The 20,643-nt window shown below is 47.2% G+C and overlaps 1 protein-coding gene across 1 annotated transcript in view; it reads left to right on the top strand.

The window, feature by feature from the left end:
- Window positions 1-20,643, top strand: part of CABLES1 (Cdk5 and Abl enzyme substrate 1) — a 107,427-nt gene that overhangs the window by 26,520 nt on the left and 60,264 nt on the right. The window contains exon 2 of the mRNA XM_060121777.1: window positions 14,997-15,068. Within this exon, the coding sequence (XP_059977760.1) occupies window positions 14,997-15,068 (72 nt within the window). The remainder of the gene's footprint in view (window positions 1-14,996; window positions 15,069-20,643) is intronic.

The raw sequence follows: 20,643 nt of genomic DNA, 5'->3' as shown, positions 1-20,643 counted from the left end.
CTCTTGGTAAAGGTTTACAAAGTCCTTCTGTTTCACTTTTCTCTACTTTCCTTTCGATATATCAAAGTGATATTATTTCTCCTGCAATCTTTAGGAATCTACCCAATTTTCAGAGAAGGCCCTCATCTCTGCTTTGGTGTTGCTTGGACTGTCATCCCTCAGCTTTTTCCAAGATTCCTGCCACCCAGTGAAACCCTAGCCGCCTGGGCTTGACCCCCATTGAGCAGGGCCAAAGGCTCCTCAGAGACTCACCTTCTGCACTCACCCTCAATGGAGCTCTGGTTCCCCACGATCCCTTCAGCCTTGCCTCCCTGCCAAGTGGGGCACAGCTGAGAGCTCACCTGCATTCCAAGCTCTGGCCTGTGAGTATTTGACCAAAGTCTACAAGCTTCAGAGCTGTGTTTGCCCTGTCTGCATACTAGGTCATGACACCCAGAACAGGAACCGAGTCTTACGTTTCTTTACTCTTCTCTGCATCCCCAATACCTAGGACTGTGAATATTTGTATCTGTGCCGATGACACTGAGAATGGTGACAGTGACATCTTGCTTAAAGTCACGTAATAGAGACAGAACTGGATCTAGGACTCTGCCCTGTCACCCCTGCTACCCCTGGTAGCATCATTCTTTGCCTGATAACAGTGGTTTCTAATCTTCTCTTGGGATCTCATAGATTCTCTTTTAGAAAAGAGAGAAAATGGACACACAGACACAGACACACACACACACACACACACACACACACACTTTACATCTGATTTTAAAGGTGCACAGAACCCCTAAGAAGTCCAGAGACCCCAGTTTAAGGATCCTGCCCTAAAGAATGACACCACTGAGCATCCTTAGGAAAATAACATGGCAGCTGATTGCATTGATTTTAGTCTGTTGCTTTGTGAAAACGTTGGTTGGAAATGGTATATCACCGACCTTGGAAGTTTTTAAGAATATATTATTTGTGAGTATATATGTACAATGGAACACTACTCAGCCATAAAAGACAATGAAATTTTGCCATTTGCAACAACATGGATGGACCTGGGGGGTATTGTGCTGAGTGAAGTAAGTCAGACAGAGAAAGACAAATACTGTATGATCTCACGTATATGTGGAACCTAAAAATAAAACAAACAAATGAATATCACAAAACAGAAACAAACTCCCAGGTACAGAGAACAAACTAGTGGTTACTGATGGGAAAGAGGGGAAGACAGAGGGGCACGATAGGGGTAGGGAATTAAGAGACAAACTATCACGTATAAAATAAGTAAGTTACCAGGATATATTGTACAGCACAGGGAATATAGCCAATATTTTATAATAACTTTAAATGGAGCATAATCTATAAAAATATTGAAGCTCTGTGTTGTACACCTGAAACTAATATAATATTGTAAATCAACTATACCTCAATAAAATATTTTTCTATTAAAAAAGAATATACTATTTTCCATAATAACCACGTGGTATCACACCAAAGCCCTGGCATAAAGGGCTACTCAGACTTCTGGGTTAGACTTTCGCCAGAGTATCCAATAAGTTGAATCCACGGAACATCTAAGTAAATATTCATGTGGTTTTCCGCACAGCGCTCAGGCTGCAAACTCACTTTGGAAACCCTTCCTGAACAGCCTGGTAATTAGAACCATGGTTGCTAAATTAGGTATATGGTGAGGCCAATGTGCTAATAATATATTTTCAAAGGGCTCCAAACGAGCTGTTAAAAAATTAAACTACCTACCCAGACGCTGACAGAAGCACCTCAGAGGGTGTATTGTCTTGCTTCTTGCTTCTTGGAGGCCTGAAGTTGCTCCCAGGCTCTCTCCTCTCTAGAAAACAGGATGAGCCTTTAATAAAAAGGGAGTCGTTTGCAAGTGTGTCTTGCACCAGAGGTGAGGGAAATGGGAAGTTAAGGAAGCCGAAGTCTCAGACTCCAAACAAATATGCCACCTTGATGTGTGCAGGAAGGAGGTCCCTTTTTGCCCTGCAAGGATGCAGGGAGAAAGGGGACGGACGTGTCGTCTGTCAGCAGTGTTGGTGATGCTGAGCTGGAGATGCCCATGGGAGATGGGAGAGAAAACGAGGCCCTGGTGAAAGTGGTGAGTGTGCCCCTATCACCGCCTTCTGTGCTTACCTGGTTCCTGTTACCAAGTGCTGGAAACGCCCCCTGAAAGGGCCAGCTTAAGCCACATTAGAAAGGAAAGGAGCGAGCTCTGCAGTGAGATCATCTGGGCCCTGTCCTTGCTTTCTGACCATCTGGCCCTGGCCTGGGCAGGTCAGCTAAGCTCTTAGTGTCCATAGGTCTGGTCAAAGGAAAGGAACCAGATTCATAGTTTTCATAATCGTATTATCTCAGTAGAGCACTAAGGAACTCAGCGAGGGCTTTAAGGAATTCCACAGTTGATTCATTTTGACTCTGTTTTTTTCTCAGAATATAGTTTCCCACATATATAGATTTTCTATATCACTTTAACAGCTTGATTGAGATAATTCATACAGTCTTCATTTAAAGTGTACTATTCGGCAGTTTTTAGTATATTCACAAAGTTGTGCAGCCATCACTACTCTCTAATTTTAGAGCATTTTCATCACCCTAAAAAGAAACCCTGTGGCCATTAGCAATCACTCCCCATTCTTCCCGCTCCCCCCACCCAACCCTAGGCAACCCCTAATCTACTTTCTGCCTCTATGGAGTTCATATAATTGGAATCATACACCATGTGGTCTTTTGTGACTCCCTTCTTTCACTTTGCATAATGTTTTCAAGGGTCATCCGTTTTATAGCATGTATCAGTACTTCATTCCTCTTTATGGCTGAAGAATATTGCATTTTATTATCCATTCATCAGTCGATGAAATTTAGGTTGTTTTCACATCTTGGCTATTGTAAATAATGCTGCTGTGAACATTCATGTATGACTTTTTGTGTGAGTATAACCTTCATGTCTCTTGGATTATGTCTAGGAATGGAATTGCCAGTCATATGGGGTGATTCTGTGTTTAACATTTTGAGGTATAATTTATATGTGTGTATGTTACACACATATACATATATAAAGTGTTTTTAAAACTGTGGAAAAGTACAAACTCAGTAGTGTTCATAGCTATCATGCTGGTGATTGTCAATACATTAATTTTGCATTAATTAACATGTTGCCACAGTCAGTCGATTCTGTGCAGCTAAGCTTCACCTGCCACATCTATTTAATTGAAGTGGGTCCTGAGACATTTAAAAACGGTTACCGTAGGCACCTACCTATCTGTATCAATTGGGATTATCTCCATACTGTACAACCAAGACCAAAAGAAATAAGCTAGATGCTGAGATTGACCTCAGACTAGAAATGTCACCATAACTTCAGATTTGCTTGTACAGCAAAATAGCTTCACTGTTCTAATAGTGATTGAGTTATACATTTGAATATAAAAAAGTTACTTATTAAATTTATAATTATTCTAATCTGTTTCATATATGGAGACTTGATATAAGATTTAGTTTGAAAAAAAAACATTCTGCTGCGCAGAAGAAGTTTGACCACAGGTGATCTGGTGATCTCAGAGATCCCTCCCAGCTTTCATTTGGACCTCATTCCTGATATGGTTTGGGCCTCTGCTGGTTTGGTGAGGGGTCTCAGAATAGCCCCTCAGAGCAGTGTTAATCTGACTCCCTGGAGTTAAGATCCATCCTTGCCCTTTGTGTGCCGGCTGTAGCTACAGACAGTTGTTCATGCTGTACTTAAGGATTTATTGAGCACCTACTATGACCAGGTAATGTGCCAGTCACTGAGGGGGTTTCAGAGAAGCGAAGACGTAGTTATCTCTTCAAGGTATTTGCAGTCAGGTTGGAGATACAGGGTGTAATAAGAATAAAATCAATCATTCTACAAGTATCTAGATATCAAAATTTCCACATAATACAGTAAAGATACGAAATGAGGTAGGAATTCAGAAAATGTCAGAGGTAGCTTCGCAGAGCAGGTGGCATCGCACTGTGCCTTAGGAAGATGGTGGCATTTGGATGAAGGGCAGGTGAAGCAGATTCTGAGTTTTCTTTTGAACTAAGATTTGGTCACCCCTGGGGCATTCCTTACCCTATAAGCCCCTTGTGAGGCCAGCGATTCAGCTGTGCCCAACCCCCATCAGCTTTCAATAAAGGGAATAAACCTCGGCACGAGGAGAAGCAAGGCGTTTTAAAAAGGCTTCCAGAGAGGAGTGAGATCATTTGGGCCCCTCGTTAGGAAAAGGGAGGCCGATGCTTGAAGCTGGAAAGACAAGGGACGATTAGTCTTCGTTTCCATAAGCTGCGACAGAGCGTGGGCCATGGTTAATCGGAAAAAGCAGAAAATAAAGATGGATGAAACCCCATCCACCCCGACTTTGCTATAAACAATTGCATGCTGTTTCCGAGCTGTCAGAATCCATTTCTACTGACGGCCCTTCGGAACAGGGAAAGGTCAAGCTGGAAACCAAGGGAGAAACTCAGGGGAGCGATTATGCTGCGAGGCAGCCTCTGAAAGTTTCAGTGAAATGCCAGCGGAGAAGTAACCAGCCCCACCTGACTCTGCCGTTCTGATGAAATTAGCTCCCGTTGACATCTCAGCCCTTCAAGACCGGGGAGCTGGGGAGAGGAGGTCACCTCCCGGGGCGGGGCTTGGCTTCTTCTTGTCCATCTCTAGCCTTTGTGCTACAGACCCCATAGCACTGACTATGGACACAGAGGGCACCCATTCTGCCATCTAACAACTTAAGAGGTCTTCAGCATGTAAAGGCATTCTTGCAAAGCAACAGTAAAGTCCTCCTAATGACTGGGAAAGAAAGGTGAGGTCACCGATGATGCTTGGGCTGTTGTCAGGGTGGACTGTTTAAGAGAAGGCCCCGCCCTGAGTACAGAGAAGAGGGTCCAGGATGACCCACCCTTCCTGAAGAGGCTGGAGATGAGTGGAGGCCGAGGGTCCATCTGACACGACTCCGGTGCTTGTGAGTCTTTGGAAAGCTCAGAACCCATTGCAATCAGCCTCCGTCTAAGGAAGCGTCTCCAGCCAACTGTGCCTGCACCTTGCTTCCCCGCATGTGCCCTGCAGGTGTTCCTCCTGCACCTTGCTTCCCCGCATGTGCCCTGCAGGTGTTCCTCCTGCACCTTGCTTCCCCGCATGTGCCCTGCAGGTGTTCCTCCTGCACCTTGCTTCCCCGCATGTGCCCTGCAGGTGTTCCTCCTGCACCTTGCTTCCCCGCATGTGCCCTGCAGGTGTTCCTCCTGCACCTTGCTTCCCCGCATGTGCCCTGCAGGTGTTCCTCCTGCACCTTGCTTCCCCGCATGTGCCCTGCAGGTGTTCCTCCTGCACCTTGCTTCCCCGCATGTGCCCTGCAGGTGTTCCTCCTGCACCTTGCTTCCCCGCATGTGCCCTGCAGGTGTTCCTCCTGCACCTTGCTTCCCCGCATGTGCCCTGCAGGTGTTCCTGCACCTCCGTTGTTCCCATTCAGAAGGGAACACTGTGTAAATGCACACGCAAGTGCACACACGCTTATGGGTGCACGTGTTTGTTCCATCTCACTGTGGTGCCAGGCCCCAGCCCACCCATCTGCGTGTTCATTTGGCCTTTGGGGTCTCGCCAGCTCCTCCTGGAACTAACCTCAGCCATCTGATAGGGGCCTGTCTGGCTCCCGGCTCCTACTGGGCTCCTTCCCGGACTTTGCTTCAGGGAATTCCTCTATGTCTTGCAAAGCCTGGTGTTCCATCCTGTTCAGCTCCCATGAAGTATGTATGTCCCTCCTCGGGTCCCTCCTGAGTCCACCCTGAACCTCCCGGGCTAGTCCGGCTGCTTTCTCTCCAGGAGGTCCTCTCCCAGTTAAATCTTGACTCTCCTTCAAGCTCACTCGTGCCCTCCCCTGCCCCCCACACACTCCACACCTGGTCTGTCCTGACCTTAAACTCTGGGTCCAGGTGCTGGGTTCCCAGCCGCCCTCCTTCACCTGGCTCAGGGCACTCTTTTCACAGAAACACCTGGATGTGATTCCTTTGATTCTGGGGCCCACCCAGAACATGCGTGAGTTGGCCCCAAACTCCTTGGATTGGTTCTGTTCGATCCACAGGGCTCTTTGGTCTCCAGGATGAAGGCGATTCTTTAATTTTGAGTGGTTTTCCATTGCTCGTGTCTCCTTTCCACCCTCACCCTGCCCTGGTCTGGGCCCCACGTGTCACCCCTGTGGCTATCCAGCATGTTCTATTGCAAAGGTAATGTCGTTTGATCTCATCGGCCACACAAACCCAAAACCTTTCTGGGTCCTGATTTTTTTTTTTTCAACCAATACACCTGCTCTTGGTTTCTCTTCTGCACATTTGGCCCAACTTGCTCCCTCCAGCTGCAGGGCCAGGCCCTTCCCTCCGGGATGAGGCTGAGGGGGAATTAGAATGTGGCAGTGTCAACTCGTGGCTCTGGCATGGCCCCTCTATTTCCTGGGATGCCCCAGGAGACTGGGAGGTGCCTTCGGGATGGCCATGTGTGCTGTGTCTGCTCTGTCTTCTGATCTCCCCATCTAGTCCCTTTGTCAGAGGAGTTTGAACTTGTTCCCAGAGGGAATCATTGTGGATCTTCAAATTAGGGGATGACATGATGGAAAGGGTGTTTTGTAAGATCAGCAGGGCACAGTGGGCAGGGTGGAGTGGGGCATCTGAGGAGTGCAAACCTGGCCAGTCATTAAATCCTGCCAACAAGTCCGTCTCTGCACAGCCCTAAATGCTAAGATGACCTCACACCTTGGTTTTCCAGGATTTGGTGAGTCTGATGAGAACCTCGAAACAAACGTAGACTCAGGCAAGCTGAGTGTCTCTGTATTCTTTGTAAACGTTTGGAGTTGCTTTCTTTCTTTTTAAAATTTATTTATTTATTTATTTTTGGCTGCATTGGGTCTTTGTTGATGCGCATGCGCTTTCTCTAGTTGTGGCGAGCGGGAGCTACTCTTCGTGGTGGTGTGTGGGCCTCTCATTGCGGTGGCTTCTCCCGTTGCGGACCACAGGCTCTAGCTGCGCGAGCTTCAGTAGTTGTGGCACACGGGCCCAGTAGTTGTAGCTTGCGGGCTCTAGAGCGCAGGCTCAGTAGTTGTAGCGCATGGGCTTAGCTGCTCCGCGGCATGTGGGATCTTCCCGGACCAGGGGTCGAACCCGTGTCCCCTGCATTGGCAGGCGGATTCTTAACCACTGTGCCACCAGGGAAGTTCTTGACACACATGCGGAAACAAGAGCTCAGTATGTTTACAAATAACTGAAATGTATCTTGCTAGTAGCCCCACAGTATTATAGGTAGTTTGTTTTCTTCCTCCCTTGTGTTAATCTCTTTCACAACTGGAATTACGTTCCTTGTTCAGTGTCTGCCTTCCTGACCATAAATTTAAACTCCGTGAGGGAGAGATAGTGTTTACCTTTTGCACTGCTGTATTTCAGCATCCAGCTTGCTGCTTGATACTTGATATTATCATTAATAAATAAATGTTTGCAAAAATAGGAAATAAATGGCTGGATATTTTTTAATGTACAAACAGGTCTTATTTGAACAAGCTGATTGGCAATTCTCGGTGATTCTGTGCCTGATTGTCAGCTAGAGACTCTAAAATATAGCCAGATTCAAAATCAGTTTCCTAGCATTTTGTCTGTTTCTTGATCCACGCAGCCCTTCTTTTCTTAAAGATGATCTGTTTTCCTTCCTTTACAAGGAAAATTCCATGACCGCTGGGGTGGTGTGAATTGTGTCCATCCGTATTCTGCGTATGGATCTGGCTTTAGACGCATATGCTACCACAGGGAGAGGGGTTTTTTCCCTACACAAGCACATCAGCCGTGTGCTCTTTGCTCAGTGGCATTGCAGGACCTGACTGGTCCAGGCATGGTGCTCTGCAGTCACCCCAGCCTGGTGGCCTGGCCCAGCCAGTGCGCCACTGCTATGTCAGATTCCACAGCTCTCCTCTGGGATTTCTTCCACAGTCTATCGACCAGCCGTTGCCAGGTGAGCAAGGTAGGGCCTCACTCAGTTTCAGCACCTTTGCTGCTGGATGAAGCTTTAGATTGTGGAAAGCAGAACCGAGCATGAACCTAACAAACACACCTTCAGGCTGAAGCCAAGGCTGTTTTTGCTTTCAGCCTGTAGCTTCTGTTGAGAGGGGACAGCTGACTTTTCCTTCTCATCTGTGAACACATATGTATTGGTGCAAAACAGTTTGCTTCTTCAAGGAGCACAATCTGATTTGACTTCTGCTACGGGAGCATCTGGAATCCTGGCTTTAAAATTTGCCAAATCATGACCAGAGTTATCACAGCTTAGTTGCTGAATCTGGAGATGGAGCTCCTGGTGCTGTGACCTCAACAACTTGAAGCTGCGTTAGATAAATGAAGGAAAGAACAGTGGGGATGTTAGCATTTGACTTTGAAGCCTGGTATTTGAAAACGAGAATTTTCACAAATACTCAGAAGCTTTTGACACTCAGAAGCTGTATCAGTGAAAGTACGATTCTTAGATACACAGTGGTTCTTCTCTTTAGGGCTTCTTGAAGTAGTGAGCTTCCCCTCGTACGTGAGATATACGAACCGGGGGATGGGATCTTATGACATTTTGCAAAGGGATTTCCTAACTGCTCAAAAGGCCAGCTCTGCTTTCTAGGTTAGTGACCCTCACACCTTTTCTTGCTGGGCCCTGATTGGGACCTTGGAAGCTTTGTGACTCTGAGTCAGAAAAGGAGGCTGAGGGATGAAGACTCCCGTGGTCTCTAGGTTGAAGTGGGACTGCTTGCTGTCCAGCCCTGATTCCTTGCCTGCAGTACCTCTTTTACCTGAGGTAGTGAGATAGTTCTCCAGCCCCCAGAAAGGTCTCGGGCCACCATTCCTGCATCTGCACCTCAGCGTGGGAAAGGCTGCTGGACCTGCGGGCATCAGACCAAGCCTCGGCGGTGCGCTTGGAGCCCTGATCCTACCGGTGGTCCTCGATCCCCTTCTTCCCTAGCTGGTGTTGCAAGCAAGCAAGCACAGCCCCTCTGTGCTCACTGCTCCTCACTTGCTGGTCCAGAGCCAGAGAACAGGGTACCCAGCCCCGGGGGCTGCTTCCCAGCCCGGGAAGGACCCGGATTCTCTCTTAGCAGCTGTCCCTCTGAGATCCCATCCTTATATCTTGCTCAGACACTGCACATGTCACCAACAGTGGAGCCAGATTCCAGCTTCACCCCATGGCGGGTTGCGCTTCCTTGTTGCCTTTGGTTTTAAAAAAGCAAATTCTTCTTGTCTTTTTCATAGTTTCAATCACAGACACACACACACACACACACACACACACACACACACATTTATAAGTTGATGTGGAAATAGGAACAAGTCTAAAAGGTCATACGCTAAACTCTTAGAAGGTGCTCTTTGGGCCCTGGGGTTTGCAGGTCATTTCCTCAGTTTCTACTTTATACGTTTCCTAATTTGAATTTTTTTTTAAACAGTGGAACATAGTACTCTTATAGTCACAAAAGCAGGGGGAAAAAATCCGTTTGGAAAGATGAATGTTTAATAAACTCAAACAGAAGAAATCCATTTTAAACGGATCATGCCTTCTGCCTATGAACTGCTGAGCTGTGCTGGGGGCCCTGGCCCTTCTGCCCACCCAATCACCCCAGCCCTGCAGGATGAGGGTCTTCTGCCTCCCTCTTCTTCCCGCTGTAGTGAGACAATGGGAAGCTTTCTGAGGATGATTTCTGGGCTCCTGGTGATCAGGTTGGGACCTTGTGTATTGAATAGAGAAGAGCCAGTAGTAATTGTGTATAGAAAAGCATTGAGTGGAAGGTCTGGTGCTCTCTGGGAAAATCCTAAACAGCCACCGGCAGATGGTGGACTTCATTAGTTTATTCAACCGGCCCTGATCGAGTCCCTGCTGTTTACTGAGCATGTTCCATCCCTGGGGCTATGCAGGTGAGGAGAGCCTGAGCAGCTCACTGGCTGGAGTGGTCAGTTTTGTCTGGGGGAGGGAGGTGACGTGGTCAGTGGGAGCAGGACCCAAGTAACACAGCAAATAAATTACAAGTCTGGGGGCTTCCCTGGTGGCGCAGTGGCTGGGAGTCCACCTGCCGATGCAGGGGACACGGGTTCGTGTCCCGGTCCGGGAAGATTCCACATGCCGCGGAGCAGCTGGGCCCGTGAGCCATGGCCACTGAGCCTGTGCATCCGGAGCCTGTGCTCCGCGATGGGAGAGGCCACAACAGTGAGAGGCCTGCGTACCGCAAAAAAAAAAAAAAAAAAAAAAATTACAAGTCTGTGGGTGTCTCGTGGCTATAAGTTATTTTTATGATTGGAGGTTTTGTTTGTTTGGGTTTTTTTTGGTCATAATAACTGTTGGAACAGATCTGAAGTAATTATGACCTCAGCTGACCCATCCTCTGTGTAACTGAGGGATCCGTGAGGCCCTCATTCCCTCACGTCTGTGAAGAGGTAACCCTGCCCTACAGCGGCCTGCCAGCCAGGAAGGGGACTCCATCCATGGGGGGAACCACACAGCTAAATTGCCTTTTTGTGAGGGTAGGAATGGTTGGCCCAGATGGTCAGGGTCCCTTCTTGCTCCCAAAGCTTGTGTTTTTCCCCCAGAGATTATTAATGTTCCCTGGGTGGAGAGCATTGATCCAACTCGACCTACTTGTTTGACACCAGTGCTGAGGCTGGGGGTCACCTTCTTTATCCCAGCTTGGTCCTAAATCACCGCCCTAAACCCTGGGCCCAGCTGGAGCTAGGATGACCCTGCCCCAGCCTCACTGGTCAGCAGGGACATTAGTGAGCCCAGAGTCCACTCTGGTGAGGCTCTGCTGCCGTAATTCCCACTGTGACCAGCCCTGGGTCCCAGGACCGCTCGGTGGTGACTTACACCACAATCAACCATCAGCCCTAATGATAAGTGGATTAATTTGGTCCAAGTAGGTATATCCAGATAGGCAACCTTGTCATGGATTAGAATTTCCTTGCCTAGGCAGAGTCCGACATTCAAAGGGTAGTATTCTAAAATGAGTCTGGGGGCTTTAGGGAGGCTGACTTACATATGAGTGTTGAATGTGAACCACATCGGCCTCAGAAGTGTTGGTGGCCAGTATGGAAGGGCCCAAATTACAATTGTCAGACAAGATGGGGAACCCTGAATTCTGAGGACTCAATCTTGCATTTAGTGATTTCGACGTATAACACTTGGGCTCTTACTGAATGTCTTCTTGGTTAATAAGGGGGCATGCTGTTTTGGCCCAAGGCTAAGTATTCCTCATCAGTCATTAAAATATTCAAAGACCTCTGCTTGTCAACTGTGCCCAATGGTAAGGAGTCTGCACAGTAATGGACTTGGTTTATGAGGCAGATAACGGGGTGAAAAGTGCCTGGTGAAGGTGGGCCACCCGCCCTTAGCCTTCCCTTCCACTGTGGGCTTTCTGAAGATAGAAGGTAAGGGGAAAGGTTACTACACAGCTTGGAAGGATTTAGCGGGGTGGCAGGGGCAGAGATGAGCTACCGTCACAGGGCAGGCCCTCGTGGCAGGAAGGGCAGGCATCGCATCTTCGTTTTTCTGGTACCATATGACAGTTTCTTTACAATGATCCGTGGTAGTTCTTTCCAAGCTGTATACGTGCATCTCAAAGAATATATTGCTTAGTTCTGTTCATGAAGAAGGGAAGCACACATCTGCTGAATTTAAAGGAACAGGTGGGCATTTGGGTTTTGAATTTTTTTCCCTCTGAGGAATCCAGACCTTAAGTGCCTCTGTGTGTGTGAGAGGGAGAGAATCTATACCTGTTCAACTCATGAAGAGAATATCAAATGTACTGGCTTTTCGAAAACAAATCCTTATAAATATGTAGAAAGATGTATTCTAATTTGATTATTTTCCAAATAGCATCTGTCTTTTCCAGCATAGGAATTGCCGGATGTGGGTTTTAGATGGGGGAATTGTCAGATTGTGTGCTTTTATGAATTGACCTAGTTTTCTAGGGTGAACCCCCTGGTTTGAATGTTGGACGGGAGGCCCAGGGCGCCTGGCAGGGCCTCATGTGTCCTCCGTGTGTTCATTTGGACACATTTTCAGCTGGAGGGCTGGCCATGCTCTTCTTGGGGTGGGAAAGGGAGACAGCCTCAAATGCCAGAGGAGCTTGAGGGGTTGTTAATGGAATTCACTGCTGGTGGTCCCATGGATTCCCCCTTGAATATGAGCTCCTTGAGGACAAGAGTTAAGCCGGGATCAGCTCTGTGGTCCCAGCAGGCCAGGCTTGGTCGGGTGGGTGGGCAGAAAAGGATGCACCTGCCTGGCCTTTGCTGCGGCCTTGGTTGTATCTTCACTGCCCAAGGGGCCAACCACAGAGCTTCCCAGGGGACCTCTGATACGATAACTGAAGGAAGGGAGAGCTTGAAGCTGCACAGTTGCTGCAGTCACCTCGGCTGCAGATTGAGCCAAATGTTAAATGTCTGTTTACCTGTCACCTGAAAATGCAGAGGTGACAGGTGCCTCTGCATTCGCCTGCAGAGGAAGGCTCAAAGTTTGACAGGATTTGTTGGGATTTTCAGGATCTGAAACCCATACATTTATTTCTGCCTGTGACTATGTTATGTCTAATGACAATTTAGGGGTGCATACTTAAATTAATATTTCACTTTTGATTTAAAAACTCAGAAGAGGGACTTTCCTGACAGTCCAGTGGTTATGACTCCACGCTTCCACTGCAGGGGGTGAGGGTTTGATCCCTGGTCAGGGAGTTAAGATCCCACATGCTGCGCGGTGCAGCCAAAAACAGAAAAAAAAATGAAAAATGAAACTCAGAACATTATCCACAGATAAACAGAGTAAATATCATTTTAATCACAGCTGCAGAGGAGACATTGGTATTAAGTAAAAACAGTGCACGGAGGCCTGGGGCTCTAATTTTATAGGTGGCCAGTGCCTCAGCGAAGGTGACACCAAGTTAGTTCTGCTTCGAAGGGGGTGTAGGGGTGGAAGGAGCACGTGTCACAGGTTGGCTCGGGCACAAGGCATTTGGGAGTGACCTCGCCACTGGCAGGGGTTGGAGGAGCGGCCAGAGCTGGGACAGCCAGGCTGACCCCAGTCATTTGAGCGGGGAGGGCATCAGGTCAGGCTGCAGCCCCAGTGGAGGAAACTGGAGTAACAATCAAAATCCCAGGAGCTCCTGGTCATTAACTGTCCTGTGCCAAGGACTTCTTGTCTCTCTGTTTCTTACTTACTCTCATTTTCCCGTGTCATAGGTGAGGAAACTGGGGCTCCAGGATTAAGGAGTTTTCTAAGGTCCCAGAGCCTCCAGACTCCAGGACAGAAATCGGAGTCTGTCTGACCCAGCACACATGTAGCATCATACCGTCCCTTGGATGGGGAGCATGGGACACCTATCCCTGAGAGCTACACTGGGTGGGAGTGTGACTAACTGGGGGTTTGTCCCCGTCCCAGGCTGGGACTCTGTCCCAGCCAGACCTGGCACCTAGAGGGGCTGTGCCTCACGATGGCCTGGACACTTCCTTCAAAGCCACAGCCGCCAGGTGTTGTCACAGGGGTCCTGGCGTGCTGAGTCCCTGGACTTAGGGGGCTGCACAGGCGAGTCCTACTTACTCATGAATTGGCCACCTCTCAAATCCCCACCTATAAAATCAGTTCCCCACCCCCTCAGGTAAGACCAGTGTCTCCCTGGTCTGACTGACTGCTGGAACTCTAACAATACCATATTACGGAAGTGGAAGTTTAGCATAAGTTAATTACAGAGTAAACTGCAGATCTTGCAGAAGATCAGTGTGTCATGAAGACAGTGAAGGTGATGTTGGAGAGCTCCTGGGTCTCACATGTGGACAAACGGGGCTCACTGGAGAGAGAAGCAGGGAGGTGTGTGCTGAGTGTTTTAGAAAGGATTTGACTGTCAAAACATGAAGACAGGCTCTGAGAAAATTGATGAAGCCCTCGAATGGTTTGCAAAAATGACCCTTCTGATTGTCTTATTAAAAATAAAACACGAAGCAAAAAGGTATCAGTGTGGTTGGTCAGAAAAAGTACACACAGAACAAAGCAAAAAACATTCGTTTCATTTTTTTATTCTTTAGAACAAATTAGAACATGGTTATAATTGCATGTTCTTAACCTAAATGTTATCAAATGAACACAAAATAGACATAGTCTTGTAATTTTAATCTCATTTTTTCCCCAAGGTAAAGACCCAATCAGATATTTTTCTGTCCACACCACCCTTCTGCCAAATCATTTACTATGAAGTGATGGCCCTTGTTCGCATGGATTTGCTATAAAATTACCAACCACCATCCCTCCTGGTCCCTGTACCAGATATTCTCAATTAACTAGGACCCATTCTTATTTCAGTCTGACAAAAGAAACTAGATTGAGGGGGTTTGGGCAGGTGGTTTGCAGTTCTTTAGCAGATGGAAAGAGTTTGTGTTTTGCCTCATCACGCCCTGATATATATTCTCACTGGTCTCAGAGAAATTCTTCCAGGGGAATAAGGTCTGCCTTGTTTCTAGTTGCTTTCGAACTTATGGCCCAGACACCATAAGTTTTTCCTTGCCTCCTAATGATTTTGAGATTTTATTTAGTACGGTTTTAATGTTTAATATTTATCAGCTAAAGCTGGTTCAGACCACTGAGATCTGAATACTTAACAGTACTATCTAATGCTTTAGAAAAAGTGCACACAGTACCAAAGTTATACACTATCAGAGGCACCTTGTCTTTTGTTGGTTTTAGGCAGCATAAAAAGTATCCATCACTTCCCTAATCACCAGAGCAGCCCTACAACCAGGGAGAAAGCTCAGGATTCAGCAAGGCAAGATGGGCTTGGCCTTCAGGGTACAGGCTGGGAACACGGCAGCCTCGTAAAACACCTTTCGCCTGATTTTTTTCTTAGTGGACTTTATTTTTTTAGAACAGTTTTAGCTTTATAGAAATGCCTGATCCATTTCACAATGCAGTTTTAACTCCTAGATTTTTTTTTTCCCTCTCTCTGCAGACGTCGCCTCATCTCCCAGAGATCGTCCTTGGAGACCCTGGAAGATATTGAGGAGAACGCTCCTCTACGGAGGTAAGTTTTTGGGTTGCATTTATGTGTGTGTGAATGGCCTGCAATACAAGGTGGCGGCCAAAGTTTGAATTTTTTTTTTTAGTTTTTGATCTACAGAATTAAATTCTAAAAATGACCATCAGATCCCCAGACTCTGTTTGGAAACCCCAGCCCTTTGGAACATTAGAACTAGAACACTATGAAATCCCAATTACGTATCAGAATAGCCCAGTTTGCATGTGAATTCAGGTGCGGTTACCTGTTCCTCTTGAAAATTGCTGCTTAATGAAGAAGAGCGCGTCACTTGCCCCGGCTTTCTCAGGCGCGGGGACACAGTAATCACAGTCCCCGACTTCATTAGCAGGTGCCACGATGGTCCTCCAAAGCCAGGTGCTGGGAAACTCAGGTAGGTCCGCTGTGAGTGCTCCCTTGGGGCTGAAAGCATTCCATTTCTCCCTCCGGATTAGAAAAGTGCTTCCGAAGCATCTTTTTCTCGGTGACAGCAGTTGCTGAGCTGTGCCGGGCCTCTGACTGGCAGCTCTCCTTCCTCTAATCTGCGCCTCGGTCCACCTGGCCCCCCTGGAGTTCAGGAGACACACACTGCGTCCCCTGCAGCCCTCACCGCAGCCCCAGCTGAGCTGGCTGTGCAGGAGGAGCTGAGGCAAGACGGGACCTTGTGGGACGCTGCGGCTTTACAGGGAATGCATGGCAGGGCAGAGCCGAGGGAGGGTGTGTGCTCTCATGCCCTCGCACCAGCTCCTGCGGGAACCCCCATCTGCACCCTTCATGCATGCTTTGGCTGCTGGCCAGGGATTGGCAGTCCCCGGCTCCTCCCTTTGAGCCTGGGAGGATGCTGAGGTGGAGGGAGGCGTCTCCCCCTGGAGCGGGCTCCTTCCCTGCCTGGAGTTTCACCCCCAGGTCACGGGTCTTGTCCACAGACCACCTGGATAAAGGGTGGAGCATAGACGGGCCAGGCCTGGGATCTGACTGGAAGCATCAGTGACTGTGAATCTCATCACCAAATCATTCCAAAGAGAAAGTCAGGGCCAGACAGTCTGATTTCCACTTTGGAAGTCTTTTTGAAAACACACATACCCTCTGGGACCATCTTAGGCTGATGGTGTGTGGCTGTGTGATCCACGTGGCCTGGGCACAAGTGTTCTTCTGTCCGTCTCTATCAAGTGGCCCCAAGTAATCAGCGAGCGTCAGGGAGAAACGTTCTCAGGTGGCACCGAGTGGCTTTGGCATTTGAGTACAGTTGATGCCGATCAATGAACAGCACTGCAAAGGCCCTGGAGTTTGGAGAGGATGCAAGGGGCCGTGGTCGTTCGAGCAATGTGGTAGCTGTGGCCAAGGAAATCAGGTTAAAAAAAGGTCACAGGCTCTAAAATGTCACCTCGGGGATTCCAGGTGGTAAAGGGGGGCCAGAGAAGGAACTGGGTGCTGTGTTCCTGGTCATGGGCCCCATCACCCCTGTACCCTCCTTTCAGAATCTGCCCAGGCTGGTCCTCTACCCCTCAGTCCTGTGATAGCACAAATGGGCAGAGTAAAAATGGCTTCTCTGCCTTAACTGTAACTTCATCCAACCCTTACTTACAGAATGCTATACTTAATTTTCAACAAATCTTGTGTAAATATAAAGTTTAAAAAGCAAGTCTGAAACCAAGGGAGTTGGCAGTTTAAGAAGTCCTTATTTTCCCTAATGGACTTTTTTTAAATTGAAAAATTTCTGATATTTACTGCAGAAGCAAACTTACAGACATACAAAACAAATTTATGGTTACCAAAGGGAAAGGGGGCGGGGGAAGGATAAATTAGGAGTTTGGGATTAGCAGATACAAACTAACTACTACTATAAAATAAACAACAAGGTCCTATTGTATAGCACAAGGAACTGTATTCAATATTCTGTAATAAACCATAATGGAAAAGGATATATATATATATATTTATGTAACTGAATCACTTTAATGTACACCAGAAATTAACACAAAGCTGTAAATCAATTATACTTCAATAAAGAATTCTGATATTTACTTAGAAACTTACTTGTTCCTAAGAAATAAAAATAGCAGAAGGGGCATTAGTTTGGGAGTCAGGGGACTTGAATTCTTGGCCTGATTCTTCTACCAACTGGTTATGTGGCTTTGGAAATTCATTTACCTACTCCGGGGCCTCGGTTTTCCCACCTGTAAAATGGGAGGGGCAGATCAGCTGATCTCTGTCCTTTCCAGCTCCCCGATTCTGTGAAATGAATGTACCAGTAATGATGCTGAAGTGTTCTGGGAACTGCGGGGGCGGAAGGCTATTAGACCAACTTGCTTTTAAACTCAGCACCTAGAACAAACGGCTCCAAGGCATCTATTAAAAACCTTTTGCATAATTAAGTGTATCCCATAATCAGTGCTAACAAGAAAGAGCTAATCTTTCATTAAATTAGTTTTCAGTTTAATTCTATCCTAATTTAATTTTACATCACTTAAAATGTATGGTTTTAAATGGGTATTTTTACACGTCAGTGCAGATGGCTTTGAAATTAATTCCTTCTTTGCTTAACCTGCCATAACCTGAGTGCTTAGTCTTCCAGTTTCCTTGGCAATTGTTGTTAATGCCACAATTCTCTGAAAGCGTTTCTTGGGTGGGGGGTGGTGGAGGCTGAAGGCTTAAAAAAACACAAGACAGCAAACAACTTGCTGATCGAAGGGCTGTATCAGTAGCATATGCAGTTAGAATTGGATGCTGGTATCGAAAGAAAGCACCTCTGTTAAGTTATCTGTTTAAAAGTCTTGCCTTTCTCTTGCACATCACAGGTTAGTTTCCTGTATCCACCTTGAACTCCAAGGACTGAGCATTTGCAATGAGAGGCTTTAGACTGGGGTTTTCCACTTTGCCTGGTGGTTACCTGGTATCCCAGAAATAAGGACCTAGGATGTCTCTGTTAGATGTCCAGAAAGACCTCAGTTCAGCTGCAGCAAATGCGGCAGCCGTCACCACCTGCCCCAGTTTCCAGCCTGTCTCAGTTGATGTGTGTGGGCTGCCATGCCATTAAGTAATTACTGGTGCCGAAAGGCACCTGTGCCCCTTTTGCCAACTTCCGGTTTCAGCAGAAGGCTGGGAGATTTTGTGCCCAAACCTGAGCGTAACAGCACCTCTTTCTGCAGGTGTGGAGGCAGGGAGCAGCTTAGGGTCTTAGGAAGGTATCCTCACAGTCTAGCTCTTAGCCCACTGCCCTCAGACTGGGGGACCCAGGAAGCTCTGCATTTTGGGGGGAAGCTGGGTAAGGATGTGAGGATGCTCCTGAACAACGGTCCAGCAACCAATGATAGCACACATTTATGCCTTCAAGGATTCTCCTGTCTCCAGTGACTACATAGTTCTAGAACCTTCTGTGTGTGAGAGAGACAATTGGGGACCTTGGGTGGCCTGCAGACTCTAACAGTCATTCTGGAGGTAGAACAGAGGCAGTCTGAGGTGCTGGGTCTGCTTCCAGAGAGCTGCCCCAGGAAGGCTGAGTGAGGCTGAATCTTCTTGGACCCCAAGAAGGCTGAATCTGGGTTCGGAGGCTTGGAGTAGGGAGGGGGATTAGTGGGTGATTTTCCCTATTCAAACCCTTCCTGAGGTCCACAGGAAGTATCTACAAAATGCCCTCAGGCAGGGTTCTGCATGTCTTTTTTAAAATTTTTTTATTTTTTTATTTATACTATTTATTTTTGGCTGTGTTGGGTCTTCATTGCTGAGCACGGGCTTTCTCTAGCTGCAGCGAGCGGGGGCTACTCTTCGTTGTGGTGCGCAGGCTTCTCATTGCAGTGGCTTCTCTTGTTGCAGAGCACGGGCCCTAGGCGCATGGGCTTCAGTAGTTGTGGGACGCAGGCTCAGTAGTTGTGGTGTTGTGGTGCACGGGCTTAGTTGCTCCACGGCATGTGGGGTCTTCCCGGACCAGAGCTCGAACCCGTGTCCCCTGCCTTGGCAGGCAGATTCCTAACCGCTGCGCCACCAGGGAAGTCCCTCTGCACGTCTTTAAAAGAATCTATTTAAAACCAAGAATTCAGGACCCTTAATAAGAGCTGTGGTTTTCAGAATAGAGGAGGCAAACAGTAACAAAATATGCACCCTTTGTAGTTAAAGGTTTTAATAATAATCACATACTTGAAATGTGTATATGAGTGTGTGTACATATGTATGAATGTGAATATTTGTATTTGAACGTGTCACTTGACACTGTATGAAGCTCTTGTAGAAATCATCACGTTTAATCCTCACAACATTTCCAAGGAGGGATCTGAAATATTACTAGTGATAGGTCACTAGGGCTGGTAGTGAGTTTGTGGTGGATGCTGGGAGGGCCACTCAGGCTGTGGCCGAGTGCTGTGAACCCTGCTCCGGTGGAATGGACATGACTGACAGGGAGGCTTCCTTCCTCTAGATCCAAGGCCCAGGGAGCCCCGTTTCCCTGATGAAAGCCACCAGATACCTGCTACCATGTCTTTGCTTTGACCTGCACTCATTCACTTTACTATATATTTTTTTCAAGTTAAATTACATTTTGAGGTGCTGTTTCTTAAGGGGAAAAAAATAATTTTCAGCACTGTCTGGGAAAGGGCTTGTAGGAAGACTGGCCCTTACTTGAGGGCAGGTAAGGGGGTTTGGGAGCTGTGCACCTAGCCTAGCCCAGGGCTATCCCCCAATTTCCCTTGGCGGGGGGAGCCCTTGGAGGAGAGTAAGATTCAAGCTGCTAGGCAGGTCTGTGATGCTGCCCATTCCCTAATCCTTTGCCACCAATGGGCCCACACACCCCACCTGCCCTCAACTGTACCTCCTCATTGGGTCATCTTGTTATTCTCTTACCTGAAGCCTCAAAGTTCAGAAGTGAATGAACTCGGGTGATGACCTGGACCTTAGTGTGGTTTGGGGAAGCCGGGCACTACTTCTCTGGAACTCACTCTCTGAAGCATAAGGTCTCAGGCACCCACGTCTGATGCCAGGAGCCAGCCATCGGGGTCCATGGTCGGAAAGGTAAACAAAAATATTTGGTAGCAAAAACCCAACTAGAAAAGTCATTGCTCCCTTTCTCAATACAACACCAAACTTCGGATTCTCAGTTGCTGGGATTTTTGCTTTTTTCCTAGTTGTTATTGCAGTTGTGTATCTTAGAATTTGCCAGGTACCTTTGAAAAAATATACCCAAGTAAGATCTTTTCAGCCTGTGGTCTGTTCTGTTATTCCTGTAGTGCAAACACATGTTGTATATTCTAGGAAAAATTAATTGGAATCCAAGTCAATTTGTTCAACAAATATTTATTTAAAATTTATCTTTAAAAAAAAAAAACCAACAGCCACTAGCTGGGTCTCAGTCTCTGATTCTCATTCAAAGTAAAGCTGCGACTTCCAGGCAGAGACAAGTTGAATGTCGAGGCAGTAGTCCAGGTAATTCAGGCCAGAGTCCTGCTACAGAAGAAAAACCATTCGGGGTTGTTTTTAAACTGAATTTTCCAGTGTTTTTTCCCCCTCTGGATTCTTTAAATTTACAGTTTTCTGTTCCCATTACCTGTGTTGATACAGGAGGATTCTTTTTAAGATGACAGGAACAAATAATGTC

Source organism: Lagenorhynchus albirostris, chromosome 14 (assembly GCF_949774975.1).
Source record: "Lagenorhynchus albirostris chromosome 14, mLagAlb1.1, whole genome shotgun sequence".
Lineage (NCBI taxonomy): Eukaryota > Metazoa > Chordata > Mammalia > Artiodactyla > Delphinidae > Lagenorhynchus > Lagenorhynchus albirostris.
This window is presented reverse-complemented; position numbering and strand designations above follow the sequence as displayed.